Source organism: Phascolarctos cinereus, unplaced genomic scaffold, assembly GCF_003287225.1.
Source record: "Phascolarctos cinereus isolate Bilbo 61053 unplaced genomic scaffold, phaCin_HiC Scaffold_3;HRSCAF=262, whole genome shotgun sequence".
NCBI lineage: Eukaryota > Metazoa > Chordata > Mammalia > Diprotodontia > Phascolarctidae > Phascolarctos > Phascolarctos cinereus.
In genome coordinates, this window is record NW_027555736.1 from 134,259,899 (window position 1) to 134,281,153 (window position 21,255).

General features: G+C 39.0%; 2 protein-coding genes across 4 annotated transcripts in view; both read left to right on the forward strand.

Annotated features, from left to right (window-relative positions):
* Positions 1-15,156, forward strand: part of ALDH1A3 (aldehyde dehydrogenase 1 family member A3) — a 49,858-nt gene extending 34,702 nt beyond the window's left edge. Inside the window, exons 10-13 of the mRNA XM_020963743.1 lie at positions 4,765-4,929; positions 7,467-7,624; positions 8,428-8,502; positions 12,589-15,156. Of these exons, the coding sequence (XP_020819402.1) occupies positions 4,765-4,929; positions 7,467-7,624; positions 8,428-8,502; positions 12,589-12,661 (471 nt within the window). The 3' untranslated portion in view covers positions 12,662-15,156. The remainder of the gene's footprint in view (positions 1-4,764; positions 4,930-7,466; positions 7,625-8,427; positions 8,503-12,588) is intronic.
* Positions 15,157-17,925: 2,769 nt separating this feature from the next.
* Positions 17,926-21,255, forward strand: part of LRRK1 (leucine rich repeat kinase 1) — a 153,394-nt gene continuing 150,064 nt past the window's right edge. For all 3 annotated transcript variants that reach the window (XM_020963705.2, XM_020963714.2, XM_020963732.2), the window contains exon 1: positions 17,926-18,045. The gene's annotated coding sequence lies outside the window, so the exon portion shown is untranslated. The remainder of the gene's footprint in view (positions 18,046-21,255) is intronic.

The following is a 21,255-nucleotide window of genomic DNA, read 5'->3' on the forward strand; positions in this document are numbered from 1 at the left end:
CTTCCATGAGGAGACACCTATGAAGCACAGCTGTTAGTAACCCATAGGCCATCAAATGAGTTGCAGGAGTTTAATTTCCAAATGAGATGGAAACATAGCCATGAGAGATTGTTGAATAAACCACTACATTAAGGATAATCAAGCTTCCTGCAGAAAGATGTGAACTGATCCCTTGTGCTAAGGAAAGTCTTATACCTGATTATGATTTAAAATTCTTTCTCTCCAACATATTTGGTCTTTTAGTGTGAGGAGGATGACAGAAATCCTTGGCCTGATTGTGTCTTTTGGAAGAACAAAGCCAGAAAAGTTTGGTATTGATTTCATGAGCCCTTCTGATGGTGTTGCTAAACTCAGTTTTTCAAAGCTCACTTAAATGGTCCAACCCAAGACTATTATTCTAGGAGACTGTTGGATTTTTCCCTCATGTGTCTTTTCATCTATGGTAATAAGATTTTGCTTTGCAAGAAGTTCCAGCTGTCTAAATATTCCAGACTCAGTAATGTAAAGAGGCTAACCAATCTAGTCTGGTGTCCACCAGAGGCAGAGCACTCACTCAGATGCTTAAAAATTATTCAGCTTTATTTGGCAACTAAGCAACAAGGCAGATAAACGATATGCAAGCCACCTGGCCTGTCTGGGTTCCCGCATCCTCCCCATCTTGAGCTGATAGTGGCCTTTTCATCTAATACCTTGGGGTCTCATATTTTTGTTACTGCCTCCTGCAGCTTTTAGCTTAAGTTGAAATTTAGCAGAGAGCTCTTTGAGTTAAAACAATAGGCTCATCCACTACCACCAGGAGACTTTATTTTTGGTGAGTAGGATGTCCATTAAGAAGAAAACTATCTGAAAAGCAGATGGATTTTACTGTGGTGAATTAGGTAGACAGTCAACAATAACACACATCACTTGTATTTTTTTTTAAACTATGTGCTAGCTGCAAGGGGAAATAAACTCTTAAATAAGACAAGGTTCTTGCCTTCATGAGATTCACCAGCTAGTAAGGAAAGACTAAAATGCAAAAATAACTATCATACAAAATTATATATGCAATAAATGCATATGAAAAGTACAAGCCAAGTACTATGAATCATGGGGAGGATGGGAGGAGGGGATGGGGAAGGATCCAGAACATAGGGATGAGGAAAGGCAAGGGATCCAAATGGAGGATTGTATGTCATTCCTGGTGTAGAGAAGATCTTTAGCAAAGGCAAGGGATGCTGGAAGTGTAGGTGGGGCTTGGGACAGAGTAATCAAATTGACTGTAGCATGGCCTTAGATTCAGATGAGGCTGAACTTATAAAACAGTGCCAGATTGTGACGGCTCTGAAGATATCACTTACACTTAGCAAGAACTAATTTTTGGTAATGTCATCAATAACCTTTGGAAACCACTGATCTTGAAGAGAAGCCAGTGGAAAATAACAGTTAGCATTTTTAAAAAGCATTATGAATGGCAGAATATGCTACATGAGTTATCTGATTTGATCATCACAAAAACTTTGTAAGAGGAGTGGTCCAGTGATAGTCTTCATTTCACAGATGAGGAGACTGAGGTACAAGGGATTAAGTGATTTGCCAAAGGCTATATGGGCTGTTATGTAGACAGCAGGGATTCAATCTGTCCCCTGACTCCAAATCTAACCTCTTTTGTTTAAAACATGAATCATACTTATTTTGTCCAGAGACTGGGACTGGAATGCAAATAGAGAACCTATTCAACTAGAGATTAATACTGAATCTGTTTTTAATGAGGCAATCTACGAAGATTGGGGGCTTTGGGCATATGCCCCCAATTATTGACTCATATGCTGTCCTGTGGCAGAAAGAAATAAATGCAGATAGGCTATTGGGCTTGCTTTTTATTTTTCATTTTTAACATATTTCAAGTAAAACTCATTACTCTGTCTAAAATCATAAAGTATCAGTACTAACAAATACATCCTAAAGCTGTGTCCACAAAGCCAAAGTGAAGAGGAAAACTGAGACCATTTTCAACAAAATTCAAAGCAGGTCTTTGATCAATGACCATCCAAAAGCTGGATAATTCAATTGAAAATTCACCAGACTGATTATAAGATTGCTACCATCTCTATTTCAGTTTATCCACATGTACAAGAATTGTAAATGAATGAAGTGCATTTATTAAGTGTTTACTATATGCTAAACACTATGCTAAGTGATAGAATACAAATATTAAGCCAAATATTCTCTTTCAGCAGCTGGCTTACTTTCTAGTGGGGGTAGGTGGTGGGGGTGGGCAAGGAAAGTTTTGGGAAATCACAAGGACTGGATAGTGACTGGAGCCACAGAGCCATTGATCATCACAGCTTTTCCAGAAGCACTGGTAGTAGTGGCTGATTATTATTTTCACCTCTTTAGGTGGAAAGTGGAACCCAGGAATAATAAGAACTATTGTAATCCTATTTTTTCCACTGAAAGTAGAAAGTGAAGTGAAGTGAAAGGATAGAAGTTTGAATGGGATTTGAAACATGGTCTGAATTTGTGATATTATATAAATCAGTATTATTTATTCCATCCACACATGTATAGTATATATCTATATAATATATATACATGTGGTTGGTTGTTGTCCAAGCTTGAAGAGGACCAAAACAATATCACTATATTGGGTCAAGGTACAGTGTATCCAACAGTGCCGTGATGGCATGCACCCTTACACAGGTTCTGGGAAATGGAAGATGCTCTCTAGCTTTCCCAGTCATCAAAAGAGTGAAGCAGGGCTGTGTGCTTGCTCCCATGCTTTTTAACAGTGTGTTTTCTGCAATGTTGCGTCAAAGTCAGCCACTACGCTGATGGTGAATTGTTTAACTTGAAAAGCCTACAAGCCAGGACCAAAATGGAGCAGGAGTTGGCGTGTGACTTTTTGTTCACTGATGATTCTGCACTCAGTGCAGCCTCTGAAGCTGAGACGCAACAGAGTATGGATTGATTCTCTGCCACTTGTGCTAATTTTGGCCTGACAGTCAACACCAAGAAAACAGAGGTTCTTCACCATCCAGCCTGTCCCATCCATATGTGGAACTATCAGTTACAGAAAATGGAGAAACTTTGAATGCTGTGAATAAGTTCACTTACCTTTGCAATGTACTTTAAAGCATTTACGTGTAGACAACGAGGTTTATGCACACATTGCCAGTGCTAGCTCATTGTTTGGGAAGCTCCAAAGGAAAGCGTGGGAGAGAAGAGGTATTTGACTGCCTACCAAACTGAAGGTCTACAGAGCTGTTGTACTGACCTCATTGTTGTCTGCCTATGAAATGTGAAAAGCATACCAGCACCATGTCAGGAAACTGAATCAATTCCATTTGAACTGTCTTAGGAAGATTCTGAAGATCACCTGGGAAGATAAGGTACCAGACACTGAGGTGCTTTCTTGAGCTAAACTGCCAAGCATTTAAACTCTACTGCAAACAGTGCAACTTTAATGGGCTGAACATATTGTTCAAATGCCAAATGTACATTTGCCTAAAAACTGTTTTACAGAGAACTCACAAAATGCAAGTGCTCACATGAAGGTCAGAAGAAGTGGTACAAGGACACTCTCAAGGTTTCTCTGAAGAACTTTGGAATCAATCATTAAGACATAGGAGACACTGGCACAGGACTGCCCAGCATGGTGTGCCCGCATCAAATAAGGCACTGTGTTCTGTGAGCAAAGCAGAATTGCAGTAGCTCAAAAGAAATATGAGATGCATAAATTTAGAGACATCTCCACTCCAAATGTTCATATGGATTGTTTGTGCCTGGCCTGTGGTAGAGCCTTCCGAGCATGTATTGGTCTGATCAGCCACAGTCAGATTCACTGTGCCCTTGATTCTGACATAGTGATGTCATTTAGGTCCACTCAGCACAAAGGATAACAACCAAATATCTCTCTCTCTCTCTCTCTCTCTCTCTCTCTCTCTCTCTCTCTCTCTCTCTCTCTCTCTCTCTCTCTCTCTCTCTCTCCCTCCCTCCCCCTCTCTCTCTCTCCCTCCCTCCCTCCCTCCCTCCCTCTCTCCCTCTCTCTCTTCCTCGCTCCATATATGCATACATACACACACACACACACACACACACAACTGGCTATGTATGTTTGTGCTGGCTGATTCATCAATCAAGATAGCATAGCCTCGCGGTTCCAAAACTAAGTTGATTAAGTCACCTAGGGCAAGTGTTGGGAAGCCTAGTAGTAAGATGAATAGCAAGGATAAAATGAAGGTAGTTGGTCAGCTGGGATGCGAAGCATGACCTGCAAAGACCAAAACCTTTACTTAGAAAACAGGGCAGCCATGTAGCCAGGCAGCCAGCACCCATATCCGAGAGTATCATGAGTTCTGATTCCATTTCTATCATGGTTGCACTGAACAATCTTGAGGAAGGGACTCAAATTTATAAGTAGATCATGAATTATGGGGTTGAATTTGAGGATGTCTAAGAACCCTTCTAACTCCAAATTCTATGAATAAAAATTACCTGGAGGGTAGAGGGTGGTCTATTTCTTTGCATTCATTTTCCTACTCCCTTGTCTAACACAGTGCTGTGCCTATAGCAGATGCTCAATAAATCCTTGCTGAGATAATTATCAAATGATTTGATTTCTTACTTTGCAAAAGTGTAATATCCTTACTATTGAAGAAATGTTTAGAGGCATGATAATGGCTCATTTTGAAGGTCTGAACAATACCAAGACCATTAGATCCATGCTAGTCTTGAGTGAAGCCTGGATTCTATCCTAATTACCTCTTCTCTGTGTTTTTATAGATTGATCAAAAGCAGTTTGACAAAATTCTGGACCTGATAGAGAGTGGAAAGAAAGAAGGTGCTAAATTGGAATATGGGGGCTCAGCCATGGAAGATAGGGGGCTATTCATAAAGCCTACAGTGTTTTCAGAAGTTACAGACAACATGCGGATTGCCAAAGAAGAGGTGGGTTATCATGAATGTTAACAAGGTAACAGAAATGGTGGCTCAGTGGACTTGGAGGTTTGGGCCTATCAGATTGTATGGACCTTGGGAACATGTCCCTTGAGTCCAAAGGGCCTCAGGGATAACTTTTTGCTTCCTCTTGGTAGAAGTAAATTTTGATAGCACTTCTTCCTGTCATCTTAAAAAATACTTCAGAAGTATCATGATTTTTCAAGTTCATGCAGTCCAAACTTCTCATTTTATAGATGAGATATGGAGAGACAGTGACTTGGCCAAGGTCACACAGAGCTAGCTTTTAATATTAAATACTCTTACTCCAAAGCCAGTCCTACCATACCACCTCAGTTTGGGGCCATCACGTTTTATTGCCATTTGACAGATTTGTGCTTCCCAAGGGATTTTTTCTAAATATCCCAGAAAAAAAAGGAGAAAGTAGACTACATGAAGCTGTTATTAATTCAACAATTTCAAACAGTACATAAATCACTTTCTTTGCCATTTAAACTTTTCAGCAGTTAAACTCCACATAGAAGTGACATTACTTCTGGTTAGGATAAAAAGGAGAATTAGATGAGGAGGTTAAAATTCTACCCCCCCACACCCCATATCCTAGTTTTTTAACTTTTTTGTTTTTTTCCAAAGGAAAACGTTTAGTTAGAGTTAAAACTTCCTTCGTGTAATTTTAGAACCTGTAAGGCTTAGTTTTTGTGGAAAATCAAATTACTTTTCCCTTGTTCGTGGCCAGAATCTAAATGTTTTGATCTTTATAGTCCATTTTTAAAATACTGGTATCTCTAAAAAAAAAATTCAGGTCTGTATAGCCAGGAGGAAGGCTGGGGCCATGGATGAGCCTTTTTCTTCCTTCTTCCACTTCTGAAAATTAATCAGAGCAAATTCAAAGGAAAGGAAATATACATTCTTCAGACAAAAAAAATTTTTTTTGTTTAAAATGGTCATTTGATTCTTTTGTAAAATACTTGGCTTGCCATTCACCCTCTACTGATTTTCACCCATTTATCAATATAGTATAGTGCTTTGATTCCATATCAAGGAAAATTCTATTTTAAGTTTCATTGACTTTTTAAATAAATGTCAGTGCAGAAAGTTGATATTAACATATTTCTTAAAATGAAAGCTCTACCTGTTAAACAAAAGCCCCTACAATTAGAAAACAGTTAAGTCCTGGGAACTTTCCTGTTACTTACATGATGGAAGTGATCCTGACAACAAAGCATAGGTGGTTGCATTGAGATTTTGACAAGCCAAGGTCCCTGGAACCAGCCAGCACCCAGTACCACTTTCTGTTCTCCCCAGCCAAATTCCTATAAGGAATGTTTATTCAATGAATGCATCCCTTGTAAAACTCTTATTGAAGTTTTCCCTTCTGGTCGTTATTTTGAAAATGATGGAAAGGCAAATGAACCCCACAAAGATGTAAATCTAACACTGTCTTTCTAATATCAAACAAGATGGCTTCTGGTTACCATGGGCCAGGTTTGCATCCTTGTAACAATTCCTATAGAGTTTATGTAGGATGAGAATCTGGCCCCATATGATTAGACCCCAGGATGTTTTGCCTTTTTTAATGCGTCCATTGGGAAACATAAAAGAGTAAATTACTGCCAAAGGCTTTCTGGCAGCGAAATTTTATAGACTTTAGTCTTGAGATTTTTATGGGTTACTTCTGTACACTGATGGCATACAACTCAACTTTTTAACTGTCCTATGACATGCAGTTTCTAAGGAACCTGGGAAAGTATTTCCTCAGCCTAGACATAATGTTAGATCTAAAAATAGATTTGGACATTGAGTCCAGTAATGAGTTTCCTTCAAAAGCCACCTTTTAAATTCTCAACTTTAGATTTATGGTATTGTTTTTCTTTTTCCTTTTTTTTCCCTTTGCTCACACTCCATTTTGGTAAAAATTTGCCATGTCTCTTCCAGTGCTTACCAGAACCTACCAAGAACAGGAAGTCCTTTCCTTGTTTTAAAGATGCTCCATTTGTGAGAAATGTGGCACTCTGTGGGTTGCACGGCATGATCATAGAATTGTATCTACACCACTTCCTTAACAATATTATATAAAAGGTTCCAACAACTTCAGTGTTAGTGTGTGCTTCGTAGTTGCTCTCTGCAAGCTTTCTATGCTTTTCCATGCTCACTTTTCCACACTCATAAGCTCATAAAAGGATTCTACTAGAGCAACTTTAACCTTCACCATTTCAAAACATTTCAATTTGATTCTTCTTAGATTTCCAGAAAGTCAAATTGCTGGAAAAAAAAAAGCCCTTGAAGCTTCTTACTTTATAATTCCAAGTATTATCTGAAGCCACCAAGGAAAGGTAGTAAGTGGCGTTTGAAGCCAGATACATTGATTCCAAATTGAGTGCTGTGGCCATTTCGTCTCACAGTCCAAGTTACTGGTGATCATTTTGCATGTTTGAGACAAAAACCGTTAAAGTGAGGAAATTCTTTCTGAGGTCATGGGATTGCAGTCTGCATTTGTCTCTTACTGTCATCATTATACTTCATTGTAGATCTTTGGACCAGTGCAGCCAATAATGAAGTTCAAAAATATAGAAGAAGTTATAAGAAGAGCAAATAGTATTGAGTATGGACTCACTGCAGCTGTATTCACAAAAAATCTTGATAAAGCATTGAAATTGGCTTCCGCATTAGAGTCTGGTACAGTCTGGTAAGTATGCAGTATATATTATTCTTCTCAGGTTTGGAATGCCTGGAGAGACTCCTTTCTTTCTAACTTTTAAGTTTGCAAAAGCCTATCAATAGCTAAATGACCTCAGAATAGGCTGTAATACAAAAGTGAACACTAGGTGTCATGTTTTTTGAAAAATCCTGTTTAGTTCATGGCAGTATGATGATTTAAATAAAAAAATTTTTTTGTTATTTCTGTTGAACTGATGTTTTCGCTTTTCCTTTCCTCCTGCTTTTTAACCCTCTGCTTTCATTTGCCTTTTTCTCCCTGGCTCAGTTTTCCTTTGTTCATAAATGTGTACTCTGAGTTTCTATCTCCACTACGAACACACATGTGAAATGATGTAACCATTTGTTAGTTCAGCTGTTTCTGGATTAATTTAATCAACCATCTGTTTTGACTAATTGAAGTAAATGAGGGCTACAATCCTTATTTACCTTAAGAGTAACAATAAAACATCACCCACTGGGAAAAGGATCACTATCTAGTTTTGATGTATGGAATGGCAAATAATGAAACTACATCTTCAGGTGTTATAGGTAGAGAAGAGAAATTCAGACTTTCCCTTTTTCTCTCCATTTTCCTCCTTCTTTTCCTCTCCACCCCCTCCAACATTATTTAGAGTCCTCCCCAACTGGAAGCCATATGTTTGAAATATTTAGCTCATCCTAAAGGGGTGAGAAGGGAAGAGAGATCAAAAGTTATTAAACATTATAGATGGACTTTATTAAATACCAATGTCTGTTCTCCATGTAATTGTATTTTAAAAATTCTTTCTATAGGATCAACTGCTACAATGCCATCTATGCACAGGCTCCATTTGGTGGCTTTAAAATGTCAGGAAATGGCAGAGAACTGTAAGTTTTATTAATAATAATTTTATGATGTTTTACATTTACATTGTATTTTATAGTTTCCAAAGTATGTTAACATATTATCTCAGTCCTCACATCTATACTGTGAATTAGACAGGTTAGGTATTATTATTATTCTATTCTGTAGATAGGAAACCTGAGGCCCAGAGAGACCCAAGTTTTCACAGCTAGTAAGTAATAAAAAAGGCTTTAACTCAGCTCTTTCAACTGTGTAGTGCTCTTTGTAGTACTACATACTGTCATTCCTACCTCACTGAGCCCCTAAGTGAGCAACCACAAAATGAACCAGATTTTCAAGAACATAATAGTTTGTTTGGGCTCCACTTTAATCATCCAACCTTCTCTTTCATTGCTGCAACTTAAACTGTTAAGGGCATTCAGTCTGGTGATCTTATAGTTCCTTATATGCATCGTGCTCATTTCTATGTCTGAGGCTTTGATAATTCTATTTCCTACTCTCTAATCCCTCTTGAAATACCCTGCTCATAGAAGGGCTCTAATGTGTAATCTGCTAAATGATTCATTTTTGGTGAATAATTTTCAAATTTCATCCTTCATTTCCTTTCAGAACCCTCAAGTGTATGCTCTCTGGTCTTATTTTGTAAATTTGATTTGAATATTCTCAGTAGTTACTACTCTTTGAACTAGCGCTGTCAGAAGACAATTTAAAAGACTTTTCCCACTTCATGAGTCTCTTAGTGAAAACCAAGACAAAGAATTCATTCAACCTGTTGACCTTCTCCCTTTAAGCCCTAAACAAATCCTTTGCTTCACCATCATCAAGGGGTCTGTTGGTTCTTTATAGAGAATCATTGGTACATGATATAGATGTGTGGGTATTTTATATGAGTGGGTATATGTGGCATATATTATATACATAAGTATATGTGTACATATACATGTATAAGATATATAGTATACATTTAAAAATTTTTGGTTTGCTTTGGTTTTCAGAGTCCTTTGTAAAATGGAACTCAAACTTTCTAGTCTCAGTTTTTATTTTATATCTGCTATGGTTTGTGGATTTCCCTTTTCTTTGCATTTGACTTTTTAAAAGATCCTCAGTACACATTTTCTCTGTGGGTTAATTATTCAAGACTATCCTTTAGGTGTTCTTTAATGTCTGTTTTTTGTCATAAATACATTTTCCAGTATTGAATAATTGATTCCTTGGGTTTCCTCTCTCCTATCAGCATATAGAATTTAATTATGTTGTTGTCAGCTCTTGCCTCAAGTCCAAGGTTCTTTTCAGTGCCTAGGATTAAGTCAGTACTTCAGATCACAGTATCTTAGATTTAGAGCTGAAAGGGAGCTTAAAGGTCATCTGGTCCAGCCTTCGTATTTTAAAGTTGAGGAAACAAGCCCAAGTGACTTTTCTAAGGTCAAACAAATAATAAGCCTAAGAGGAAGGACTTTTAACCTGTTTCTTCTAATTCCAAATCTTTCCACCATATATTCGTGAGCCATTGAATTATCTGCTCTGGGCAACAGTGCTTCTGTATTATGCAAAAATGTCATCTCCATTTCTCCTCCCAATGAAGCCTTTTGACACTCCAGGTTTAGGTAAATAAATTTACTCACTATCACTACCTGGCTTAACTTTACATCTTCCTCAGTCTCTCAGAGCTTTCCCCACCTCTGTTGTGGGTGTACCGTTAGTTCACTTTAGCTTAGCTTGATTTTGTATAGGCTTTAGAATAGACAAAACTGTTTAAATTATCCTTTGACCTTTATAAGAGTCCAGTGACATACATAATGTAGCTATTATTGTCCCCATTTTGCAGATGAGAAAATGGAGACTTAGAAATGCAAATACATGCAAATAATAAGTAGCAGAGTATAGACTCAATCTTGGGTTTTTCCACTTTAAACTGAGATCTTTCTGTTATACCATATTACCTCCCTCACTTTATATGTACAGTAGGAAGGATTATGTTCTATCTGTAGTTCTGGAGGAGGTGGTAGAAATGAATCATATGCAGTGTCCTCAAGGCGGGAAATGATTTGAGCCAATGATATGAGCAACAGCCAGGACAAGGATCCAGTCTCTATTGGTTTTAGGCAAGACTGGCTCCTACTGTAGCCAGGGCAGAGCAGGAGGGCTCCAGCAGAAGAGGCTAAGGGTTGTGTGTCCATTCATAGTCCACCATCTGTACAAGGCTGTCACTGAAGACAAAGAAGCCTAGGGATCATTTGTAGAATGAGAAACAAATGCCAGTGCATTTCCTCATGCGTTCCTTTGTGCAGATTTTGTGAAAATGTTAAGTCTTTTTGGTCATGTCCAACTCTTCATGTGACCCCATCTGAGGTTTTCTCGGCAAAGATACTGGAGTGTTTTGCCATTTCCTTTTCCAGTTCATTTTACAGATGAGGATCTAAGGCAAACAGGGTTAAGTGACGCCCAGAGTCACAAAGCTAGGAAGTATCTGAAGTCAGATTCTAACTCAGGAAGATGATTTTTCTTGGTGCCACCTAAAAAAAAATTTTTTTTCTAAGGAAAAAAAAAGGCATCACTTTAACCTGTCCAAGTCTTCTCTAAAACTACATAGCTGAGCAGCTGCTGCCCTACAGTAATACAGGGAATTTCTTTACTAGGATTTCTCTAGACCACTGGTATCAGATAGAAATGGGGGCCACTTTCAGGATCCTTGTGGACACATATTGATTTGGAAAACCATATATTAACATTATCCATGTTTTATTGTATTTTTATTTATCTTGTTAAATATTTCCCAATTACATTTTAATCTTGCTGGTATAGAGCTGCTTCTGATCTAGATCAGTAAAATCATACTTCTTTCAATATTTACTCATTTGTAGATGTTTATGGATTATTTGTCCTATTAGATTATGAACTCATCGAGGGCAGGGACTGTGTTTTGTTCATTTTTGCCTCTACTCTAGCACAGGGCTTTGTACACAGTAGGCACAGAAGTTTTCAGAGATTTTGGCCCTTTCTCTTGTTTTAAATGGGGGTGGGGAAGGAAGGGGTAGCTATTTCATTGCTTTAGGGAATGGCCTCATAAAAATCTGCTTCCACTGAAGCTCAGAGTTGCCTGAGGCACTGAGAAATGAAGCCTCCTGTCCATACAAGGTCATACATCAGATCTTCCTGATTACAAGCTGATTCCTTTATCCACTATGCCTGTTTAGGATTCATGGGTTAAAAAAATTAAGATGCTGCTTTAATATTTTTCACTTTATTTTTCTTGCTTTTTTTGCAACATGGCTGCTGTAAAAATATTTTTTACGTGACTTCAGCTATAAAATGGATATTGTATTTTTGCCTTCTCAATGGGTGGGGAAAGGCGTGAAGGTAGGGAGAAAATTTAGAAGTGAAAATAAAAATTAACAAAAAAAATTATGCCATTGCTTTAAATAAAACATAGGTGTTTGGGCTTATTTGTTTGTTTTTGGAGGGGGAAAAATTTCTCTGGCCACTAAATACCCCAATTATTTTTAGGGACTTCTGGCTACAGCTATCTCTCCTGCCTTCAGAAACTCCAGCCTCCATACATTCTTTTCCTATTCCCTCTGAAGGACTTTAAACTGCCCTTTAAGAGAGATTTGAGTAATGCAAATCTACCAAGTCCGGTTAGTTCCTTCTAGGGCCTTTTACTCTGAGGTGGATGTGCCCTCCTTTTGCCACTTTTGCCACTGAATATGTTGAAGCCATCATCCCAACTAAAACATGGGTTAAACAAATCTCTCCAGGTGTCCTCATCTTCTTAACACATCATCTAGTTTCTTTCTTTCTCTTTTCTTTTGACTGATACATGAGTTCTTTGGGATTGCTGAGAATAGCTAAATTATTCACAGTTGACTAGTTTCTTAACTTGCTTTCTGATATTCTCTTCCTCGAATGAATTCAAAGTGACTTGGTAGAGTTATATGTATAAAGATATCTATATCTATATCTATATCTATATATATATATATATATACACAGACATATACATATATATATATATATACACACACACATATATATATATATATACACAAACACATATTACATAAGGAATTTAGAAAATGTGGTTTTCTTATTTTGTTTTCTTATTATTACAGAGGAGAATATGCTCTGGCAGAATACACAGAAGTGAAAACAGTTACTATTAAACTCAGTGAGAAGAGTCATTGAACGGGAGATATCCTTCCTTAAGCATCTGACGTTCTGAATGTGGCAGAGAAATTTTGTAGAACATAGCACTTCTTTAAAAAAAAAACAACTTTATTTCTTCTAGGACTCTTAAATCTACCGGATTTTGAAAGAAGTTTGCTCTCATTCATGTCCACCTTCATTCATCCAAACTCTGGAGGGCTCTATTAGCTACCTGTGAATTTTGTCATACTTTATAGTAATCAAGTTATCAGCTATCATTAGAATTTTGCCCCTTCAGACCTGGTCATGGGGGACAGCGAAGAAGCTCAGGGCATTGTTAAAAAATGGCATTTCCAAAAACAATGACGTCTGACCCTCGATTAAAAAGCACATGGTCAGATTTCTTGTCTCTGTCGAGAACTTAGCAAAAAAAAAAAAGTCTTCTCTAGACCTAGGGAGGAGAAACCCTATAATTTTTAGTGATGGGTCTTGTCAAAGACCTCTTCCCCCTTCCCCACCTCTACCCCCACTAAGACCAGCCTACCTGAACTCTATGGTTCATTCTAGTCTTATTATTACTCTTATATTAAGCACAACTGGACTTGGCCATTCAGCCAGAGATTAGGTAGAAAATACACAGGTTGAATGACATGAATTAATGTAAACTTTAACTCTACTTTGATTTGAAGACTATAATCCTGTGTCAAGTTCCTTCATGAAGGGGTGTTAATCTCATTAAAGGATAGAATGAACAGTGATTAATTTGGCAGGCAGTTTTCTTCATTCATAGTATGGTATACCTACATTACTTGGTTTAAATATGTCCCCCAAATATCATTCAGTAGCCTCCAAAACATACTACACACAACATATACATCCTGCCAAGCACTTTCTTTTTTTTGGGGGAAAAAGAGATTCTTGCACTGCATTCACCACAAAGATTTCCCCTATCTTATAAAGTCTAGCAGCTTGGTATATGTTTAACTTTTAAGCATAACATGGGAGACTTTCACAGCAATTTCACCGAGAGCCCTGTATCTATATATCTATCCCTAGCATAGTAGAGTCAGAACATTAAGCAATCAATCAACATTTATTACATGCCAGGTACAGTGCTAAGCTCTGGGCAACAATCAATAAGCAGTTATTATGTGCCTATAATTATGTACCTACTATGTACCAGGCACTATGCTAAGCACTAGGCATGAACAAGCTACTTAAAGTGAGAACTCTTTTTTTTCCCCACGAACTGTAATTCGGCAGCAGGTAGTAATGCTCTGTGGTTATCCCTAAGACCTTCTGCCTTCTCTCTCCCCTCTGGAGCACTGATCATAAATAACATGTCCTGTTTGTTGTTTTTAATAGCACTTTAAAGTGCATTTTTTACTGCAATCCTGTGAAGTACGCAGCATAACTATTATTATCCCCATTTTTCAGGTAAGGGAACTGAGGCCCACCAAGTTTCAATGAATTACTGACAGTCACACAGCTAGGAGGGAGCTTGAACTCAAACCCATATTGTCCAACTTCAGGTTCCAGGGCTCTTCCCACTAGGTCATGCTGCTTATTGATCCAAATTGCTTAGGAAGACTTACTACTGGAAAGATTGGTGTCACCTAGCCTTACTTTACAAGTCTGCTACCCATACTGATTTCTAATTGATTCAGCAAATAACAATATAGACTGAGTGCAGGCAAGAGGTCTCCTATATCTGAGTGGTTTAGGAATATTGCTTTTAAAAGAATGTTGTGAATTTTTCTCACCTTTTTATATAACAAAAACTTAAGATGTTCTATAATTCCAAACTTGGGAATGCTATAAATTTTCCTATTGGCATTGCAATATCAAAGCTTATTTTTAAAAAATTCTGAAGGCATACTTTAAAGTGTCACCTAACTGGTATTTTTTTTTCTAGATGTGAAAAATGACGCTTATATTTGAGTTGGGGGGAGGGGGTAGTGTAATAAAGTAAAACTTCAAAAATAAAAATCAACATGTGTATACAGAGAATCATGTATATGATATAGAATTGCTATCCTTTTAGAAAATAATGCCATATGTAATTCACTGTTTTTTTCTATCAGTTAAGATTCAACATATTGTCTTATTATTTTGTTAAATCAGGGTTTGACGTTACACACTGAACTTTCTGAATTTTTTCTTAGATAACTTTAGATGCTAACTTTAAAAATAATCCCCTCAGAGGGTTCCTCTTCTTTTATTGCACAGTTATGCTTTTCATATGAAATGCTACTTAAATTGTTTAAATATTTATAATTAGTATACAGTATATCCTATTTTTTATAGCTGAAAGTACATGGAAACAGTATGTTTAAACTTCTTGTATATACTGTATTTAGAAATGGAAATCTATGTAATATTAGGTTTTCGATTCTTTGAAGATTTATCTTTCTGTGGTGTGGTTTAAAAAAAAACCCACTATACTCCTGTGAATCCTAATTCCACTGCAGATTAAGTTTAAAGCAATGCAATACCACTTTTAAAACAGAATAAACTTTTGAGACAAAACAGAATGACTTGTTTTCCTTATCAACAAAAATTCATACCCATTATATGTGGATGTTCTTTCTTCTTTTACCTGGCTCTGGTAGACGAATGAAGTGCTTAATCCAAATTTAAAAAAAGAAATTTGCTGGTCTGAGAGATTATATTTACATTAGCCCAGATTTACAGCCTTAGACAAGAGTTCTTCTAATAACCAAAATAAGATTTGCTACTTCTTTATCTGGATGTTTGCATCTAGATTTTCCCAAACTGTTTTGAAACTTCAACAAATAATTCATAGCTAAAAGTTGAAAGTTAAAGTTGGAATGAGAGCATCAGTAGGTTTAAGTAGTAATAAACATTTTTAGGTTAATATTTTGGATTTGAAGTTTTAAATGCAGCTCCTGTATCTCAGCAAAATGCTACTAAAAAAAAAAAAAAGAAAAAGGCTAGAATGTTTGTCATCAGATCATAGATTCTGGAGTTTGAAGGGACCTGAGAAGCCAATTGCTTCCTTTTACAGATGAAACACTGAAGATGAGAGAGGTGACATGATTTGAAATTTACCACTGCACCACTGAAGCACCTTTTCCACTGTACCACAGAGGCAAAGAGGGGAATAGTTTTGCCTTGTTCAAGAATCATGTATTAGAAAATGTTAGATTCTTTTTCTCCCAAGTGTTAGGTGAAGAGAAATTTATTAAGAAAACAAATTTGAGAATTCTTTTCAATATATGTGTTAAATTGAATGATTTGACCAACTCTAAACGGGGCAGTTGTAGTTTCCAATGGCCTCCTATTTAGCTATGAGGCTTTTGTCGATCTAGTCATTTGAAGGCCATTCTCCCCTCCCCCTCCAGTCCCAAGCCCACCCTATCCTCCAAAAATAGAAAAAAAAAGTACCAAATTTTCAGCCTGGCCCAATCTTACTACATCCCCTACCATGCTTTTCCTAAAGAAATCACTAGGTGGCATATGACGGAGTTGTTGCTAGGGGAATAGTAAGAAGGAAGTTATGAATAAGAAGTGTAATGAAATCATAACGTCCTCTGCACTGTGGGGTGGACTTATTTGCTATCTTCATTCTTTCTTTCTTTAATCCTAACAGACAAACGTCACATCGAAACATTACTAGGAAGTGGTAATACTGTGCCCCTTTGCTATTATAAGGATCTGTTAAGAGTTGCTTTCCAATTATGAAATGAGATTTGCCCTAATATGACTAAAGTCTTGTCAGGTCTCCAATTACAGCTCTGCTTCACAGGGCGAGGCTTCCTAACAGAAGTTCAGTCTGTCTGTAGGCCCAGAAAAGAGTTAAATAATAACTGAGTCCAGGATGTGGGGATGAGAAAGACTTATGAACCATGCAAATAAGTGCCTGTAGCCAAAATAGCTCACACTTAAAAGACTGAGGAAATATTTTCCTAAATAACAATCTCCTGAAATACTACACTTGAAGCTTTTAACTATTATTAGACCCATTTTACAGATAAGGAAACTGGGGTAGAAAGAGGTTAAATTACTTTCTGGGCCATATAGGGGCAGATAGGTGGCATAGCAAATAGAGTGCTGGGTCAGGAGTCAAGAAGACAGGAGTTCAAATCTTGCCTCAAACACTTAATCACTGTGTGACTATGGGCAAATCACTTAATCTGTTTGCCTCAGTTTCCTCAACTATAAAATAGGAATAATAAAAGTAGTTGTTGTGAGGATCAAATAAAATATTTTAAGGCACTTAACATAATGCTGGGAACCTAGTAGGAGTTTTATAAATGCTTATTCCTTTCCCTTTCCTTCCCTTCATTAGAGCTACTGGTAAACCAGATTCAAACTCAGATTTTGTTTTTTGTCTTTTTTTTTTTTGACTACAAGACTAGATAGAGCCTGCCGCTAAGAGTCACAGACCACCTAAAGGAATTAAGACATGTTTTGAGGGCTTTAGTGGTCCACTTTGGTCGGAGCAGAGTAATCATGGAAGGGGAAGTCATCTAAGTTTAGACTGAAAAAAGTAGGCAGAAGTCTGACTGGGGGAAGGACCTTACTTGACAAATCCGATTTTCACATTAGTTTCTGCTCCATTTAACAGAGAATATGGACCAGGGGTGGCTGCAAATTATATCTATATACAGATACATTAAAATATATGGCAGAAGGATGAGGTGAGGTTGCATAGTGGATGCAGCACATTGACTTCAGAGCCAGAAAGACTTCAAGTCCTGACTCTGATAGTCACTGTGACCTTGGAGGAGTAACCCTCCCTGGGCCTCAGTTTCTTCATCTGTAAAATAAGGGGCCAGGATCCTAGGTTCTTGATTCAAGTCTCCTAATTTCCAGGGGCCTCAGTTTCCACATCTGTGAAATCGAGGGAAGAGTCGATAGCTTCTGAAGTCTGCCCCGAGGCCGTGGTCCAATTCTCGGACCTTCCAGCCTCCTGTCCGAACTCCTCCAGCCTCCCAAGCTCTCTCCCCGAGCCACCGCGGAATTTCCTCCCAGGGCCCGACGTTTCCGAATTAAGCAGCCCCCCAACTTTACTACCCCGCGGCCGGCCCGTCCCTTCTGGCGGCTCACCGCTTATTCTCCCCTACCCCCAGCGCCCCGCGCCCGTCTTTCCTTAGGAGTGGCTGACCCTAGAAGAAGGGAGGTCCTGGCCCTGGCCGTGACCGCGGCCGTGACCGTACCGTGGCCGTGGCCCAGGCAGAGCGCGCGGCCCGGGGGCGCAGCGCGGGAAGCCGGGGAAGGGAGGAGGAGGTGGGGGGAGGAAGGGGGGCGCTGCTCCGCTCCGGCCCCGCCCTCCCCGGGGGACTCCCGCCCACGCCTCCTGCTTCTCTCCCCTCCCCACGGAGGGAGCGGCAGTAGCCCTGAGCCCCAATTCCACCTGGTATCGCTGGGGCCCCCCTGCACCCCTCCCAGAGTACCAGGTAAGCTTCTCCTCGGACCCCTCCCTGAGCTTGGCTTTCTCCTCCTCCGGGACGCATTCCACGCAGTTTCCGAGTGGGGTGGGGTGGCGGGGTTGGGTCCCTAGACTAGCTGTGCCTGCGGCGAGGCAGAGGCCAAGCCACGGGCTGGCCTCCTCCGGTCGGCCACCTCTTTGGAGGGCGGCCCCCGATGCCTTCAGAGCCCCTGAGGACGTGGACTTTGTGGGGTGGGGGTGGCGGGGCGGGCAGGCTGGAAGACGCACCTTTCCCCAGGTGCAGCTCACCTTGGCTCCTGCCCCGGAGAGAAAGAGGTGCCTGCAGCGCTACGGGGAGACTCTCTGAAACCCAAACTTTCTTTCTGCTGCCGGGATTTCTCTGCAGTGACTCACATTCCCTGGGAACTGCCTGAGAGGGAACCGGGAATCTGGGACCGGGTAGGGGTGGTGGAGGGGTAGGGGCTTGGGCGGCCGAATCTGGGGTTTGGGGATGGCCAGCAAGCCGAGAAGGAATCTGAGATCGAGGACCGACCTCCTCCCGAAGTTATGCACCAACTTCTACTGTCCACGATCTATCCAGAGCTTAAAACAGTGCCTGACACATAGTAGGCGCTAAATAAATGTTTTTTGATTGACCGATTGATTGATCTATCAACCAAACAATATTATGCGTGCAATACCTCTTGCCAGTCTTTTTAAGGATATATGTTAAGGGGAACACATACGGGTTATTTGCCCATAGGGACTCTTTGGACCCTGATCCAAGATGCCCAGAAACAAAAGCACCTTGCTTTTTTTTTAAACCATAAGTAAGATTTTTAATTTCTCTCTTCAGTGTCTGTCAGGACGTGCTGGGGGGAGTAGGGAGAGATACTACCTAGAAAAAGCAGCAGCAAAAACAGGTTATGGCACTCCTGCTTAACTAGGATTTCAAACAATCCCTCAGAATCTATAGACCTAGACTTGGTTTGATAAGCTGGATGCACTGGTATTCTGGTAAAATCTTAAGAGGCAATTGTGATTAAGTAGCATTGTATGGAGCAACAAAAGAAAAAAGCAAGGGGGTGGGGTGTTAAAGAAGTAATATCTAAACCTTCCCTTTGCTTTCAGACAAAATACTTGGCCTTATGCCTTTTTTCTTTTTCTTTTTTCTTTTCTTAACATTTGGTTGTCAAATCTGGGTGAGGAAGGGCATTTGGAGTTTAATTTTACGAAGTATGAATGTAAAGCATAATATTGTCTGGCTGGTAGGAAGTTACTTAAGTAAAATAAATGTTCGGGTCCTCCCACCTCAGTTAAACATTTTAGGAAAAGTTGTTTTCTACACCCTTATTACTCCCATGGAGATTGTGGGAAGATTAATGAGAATACCATTTACCTCTGTGATACCTTGGATATTGTTTTTGCCCAAGGTTAGGAGTTTCTACACTAAGTAACTGTGCCTAGAATTTAAAGAATTGACTTCAGCAGCTGAACAGGGAATTCCCCAATAGATGCCCTCTTTATCTTCTAGTCATGATTTGAAGGCCTTGGAAAATTTTGTTCTTGGAGGGTCAGGGAAACAAACTCTTTTTCTAAGCCTGGTCTTGGAAGAGCATCATGATCCCTCTTTTCTAAGGTTATCTCCCACAGAATGCCTTTCACTAGGCTGCAATTAACTCCCTCTGCATTGGGTTTAATAAAAAAGTCAGCAAAAGAAATCTCTCTTGAATTACTGAAATCTTTAAAGGCCCAATCCAGGTACTACTTCCTCCATGTTTCACGGTTCACAGCCTTACTCCCAAACTACCAGCGAAAGTGATATATCTTTTCTCCTCAAATTTTAGCACTTTGTCCTGAGCTTTTACTGTTATCACATTCTGCCTTGCAACAGTTAACTTGTACATTTTTGTACATTTGCATTGCTGGAGAATTGATTTTTCCAGCAAAAAGACAGTACCCTGCGGCTAATCTGTTGCTGACAAATTTCTCCAAATTTAGGCTATTTCTTGCAGAAAAGACCCTCGAGCAGTAAGTCTTTGCCACCAGGTAGAACCCTCTAGAGTTTTTGTTACGCGTTGCAAAGGCTTTTTGAACTCCCAGTCACCTCTAGGCCACAGCCAGGCCTGGCCTCGGGACTTTATGGTCTTACTACTTTCACCCTGACACACCCCTCTGAAGTAAATTGACTTCATTACTGTGCTACTTTTGTGGAAGGGACATGAGGTCGCAAAAAGAATATTGATTTTATTCTGAGCCTTAGGAATCTTTGTAAAATGAGATGTCATGGCATACAACTGCCCGGAGAATACAGGCCTTTTTATTTTGAAAGATCTTAGAACATTTATGCAATTATATAGGTGGAAAAGGTTTGGAAATCACCCTTTGGCTGAAAAATGGAAAATTTGCACTATTTGCCTCTTCTAAGCTTATTTCATAATTTACAAATTTGATTATATCAGGAACCTAACTAAAGATGAGGGGAATTTTGAGGAAGCTAAGTTTTTATAGCAGACTTTAGTTGAGAAGGAAAAACGTGCAATATTTGCCACATCTAATATAAGATAATTTCCCAATTTATAAATTTAATTATGCCAGGAACCTAAAGATAAGGGGATGTATGAAGAAGCAGAGATCTGTTTGCGGGCAGAGACTGAGCAAAACTTGAGTTGCTACACCTTCTAACTTCTATTTAGCAAATGGACAAAATTGTGATTATAAAGCTGCTCTGGTGGCAAAATATTATGTTGGTAAAAATGATTTTCATAGAGAAACTGAAAGCAAAAAGGGGAACAGCATGTGTTGGGGGTTTTAGCAGAAGCTAAAATTTCAAGTTTACAGAAAAAAGTAAAAATGAGGAAAAACATTATTACAGGTAGGAAACTAAAAAAATTTTGACAGTTGCGTAGCATTAAATTACTTTTAGTGGCGGGAGCATATAGTAAATTTTTAGTAACATTGCATTTGAAGGCAGTTATTTACAATAGTTTTAGTCCCGTTCTACATATATCTCTTCCCCAAACCCAAGCCCTATGAGTTTGTTTTTTTAGATTAGTTTTTGTGGAGTTAACACCTCTTGGTTAAATCTCAGCAGGATCTACAATCTCTCCCCACTCCTTCCTGACCTCCCCCCACTTCTCCCCACTTCTTGGGCTCCAAAATGCTTAAAAGCTAACATCCCTGGTGCTTGTTCAGATATTCCTCCCTTCTATTTGAAATACTGCCAAGTCATATTTAA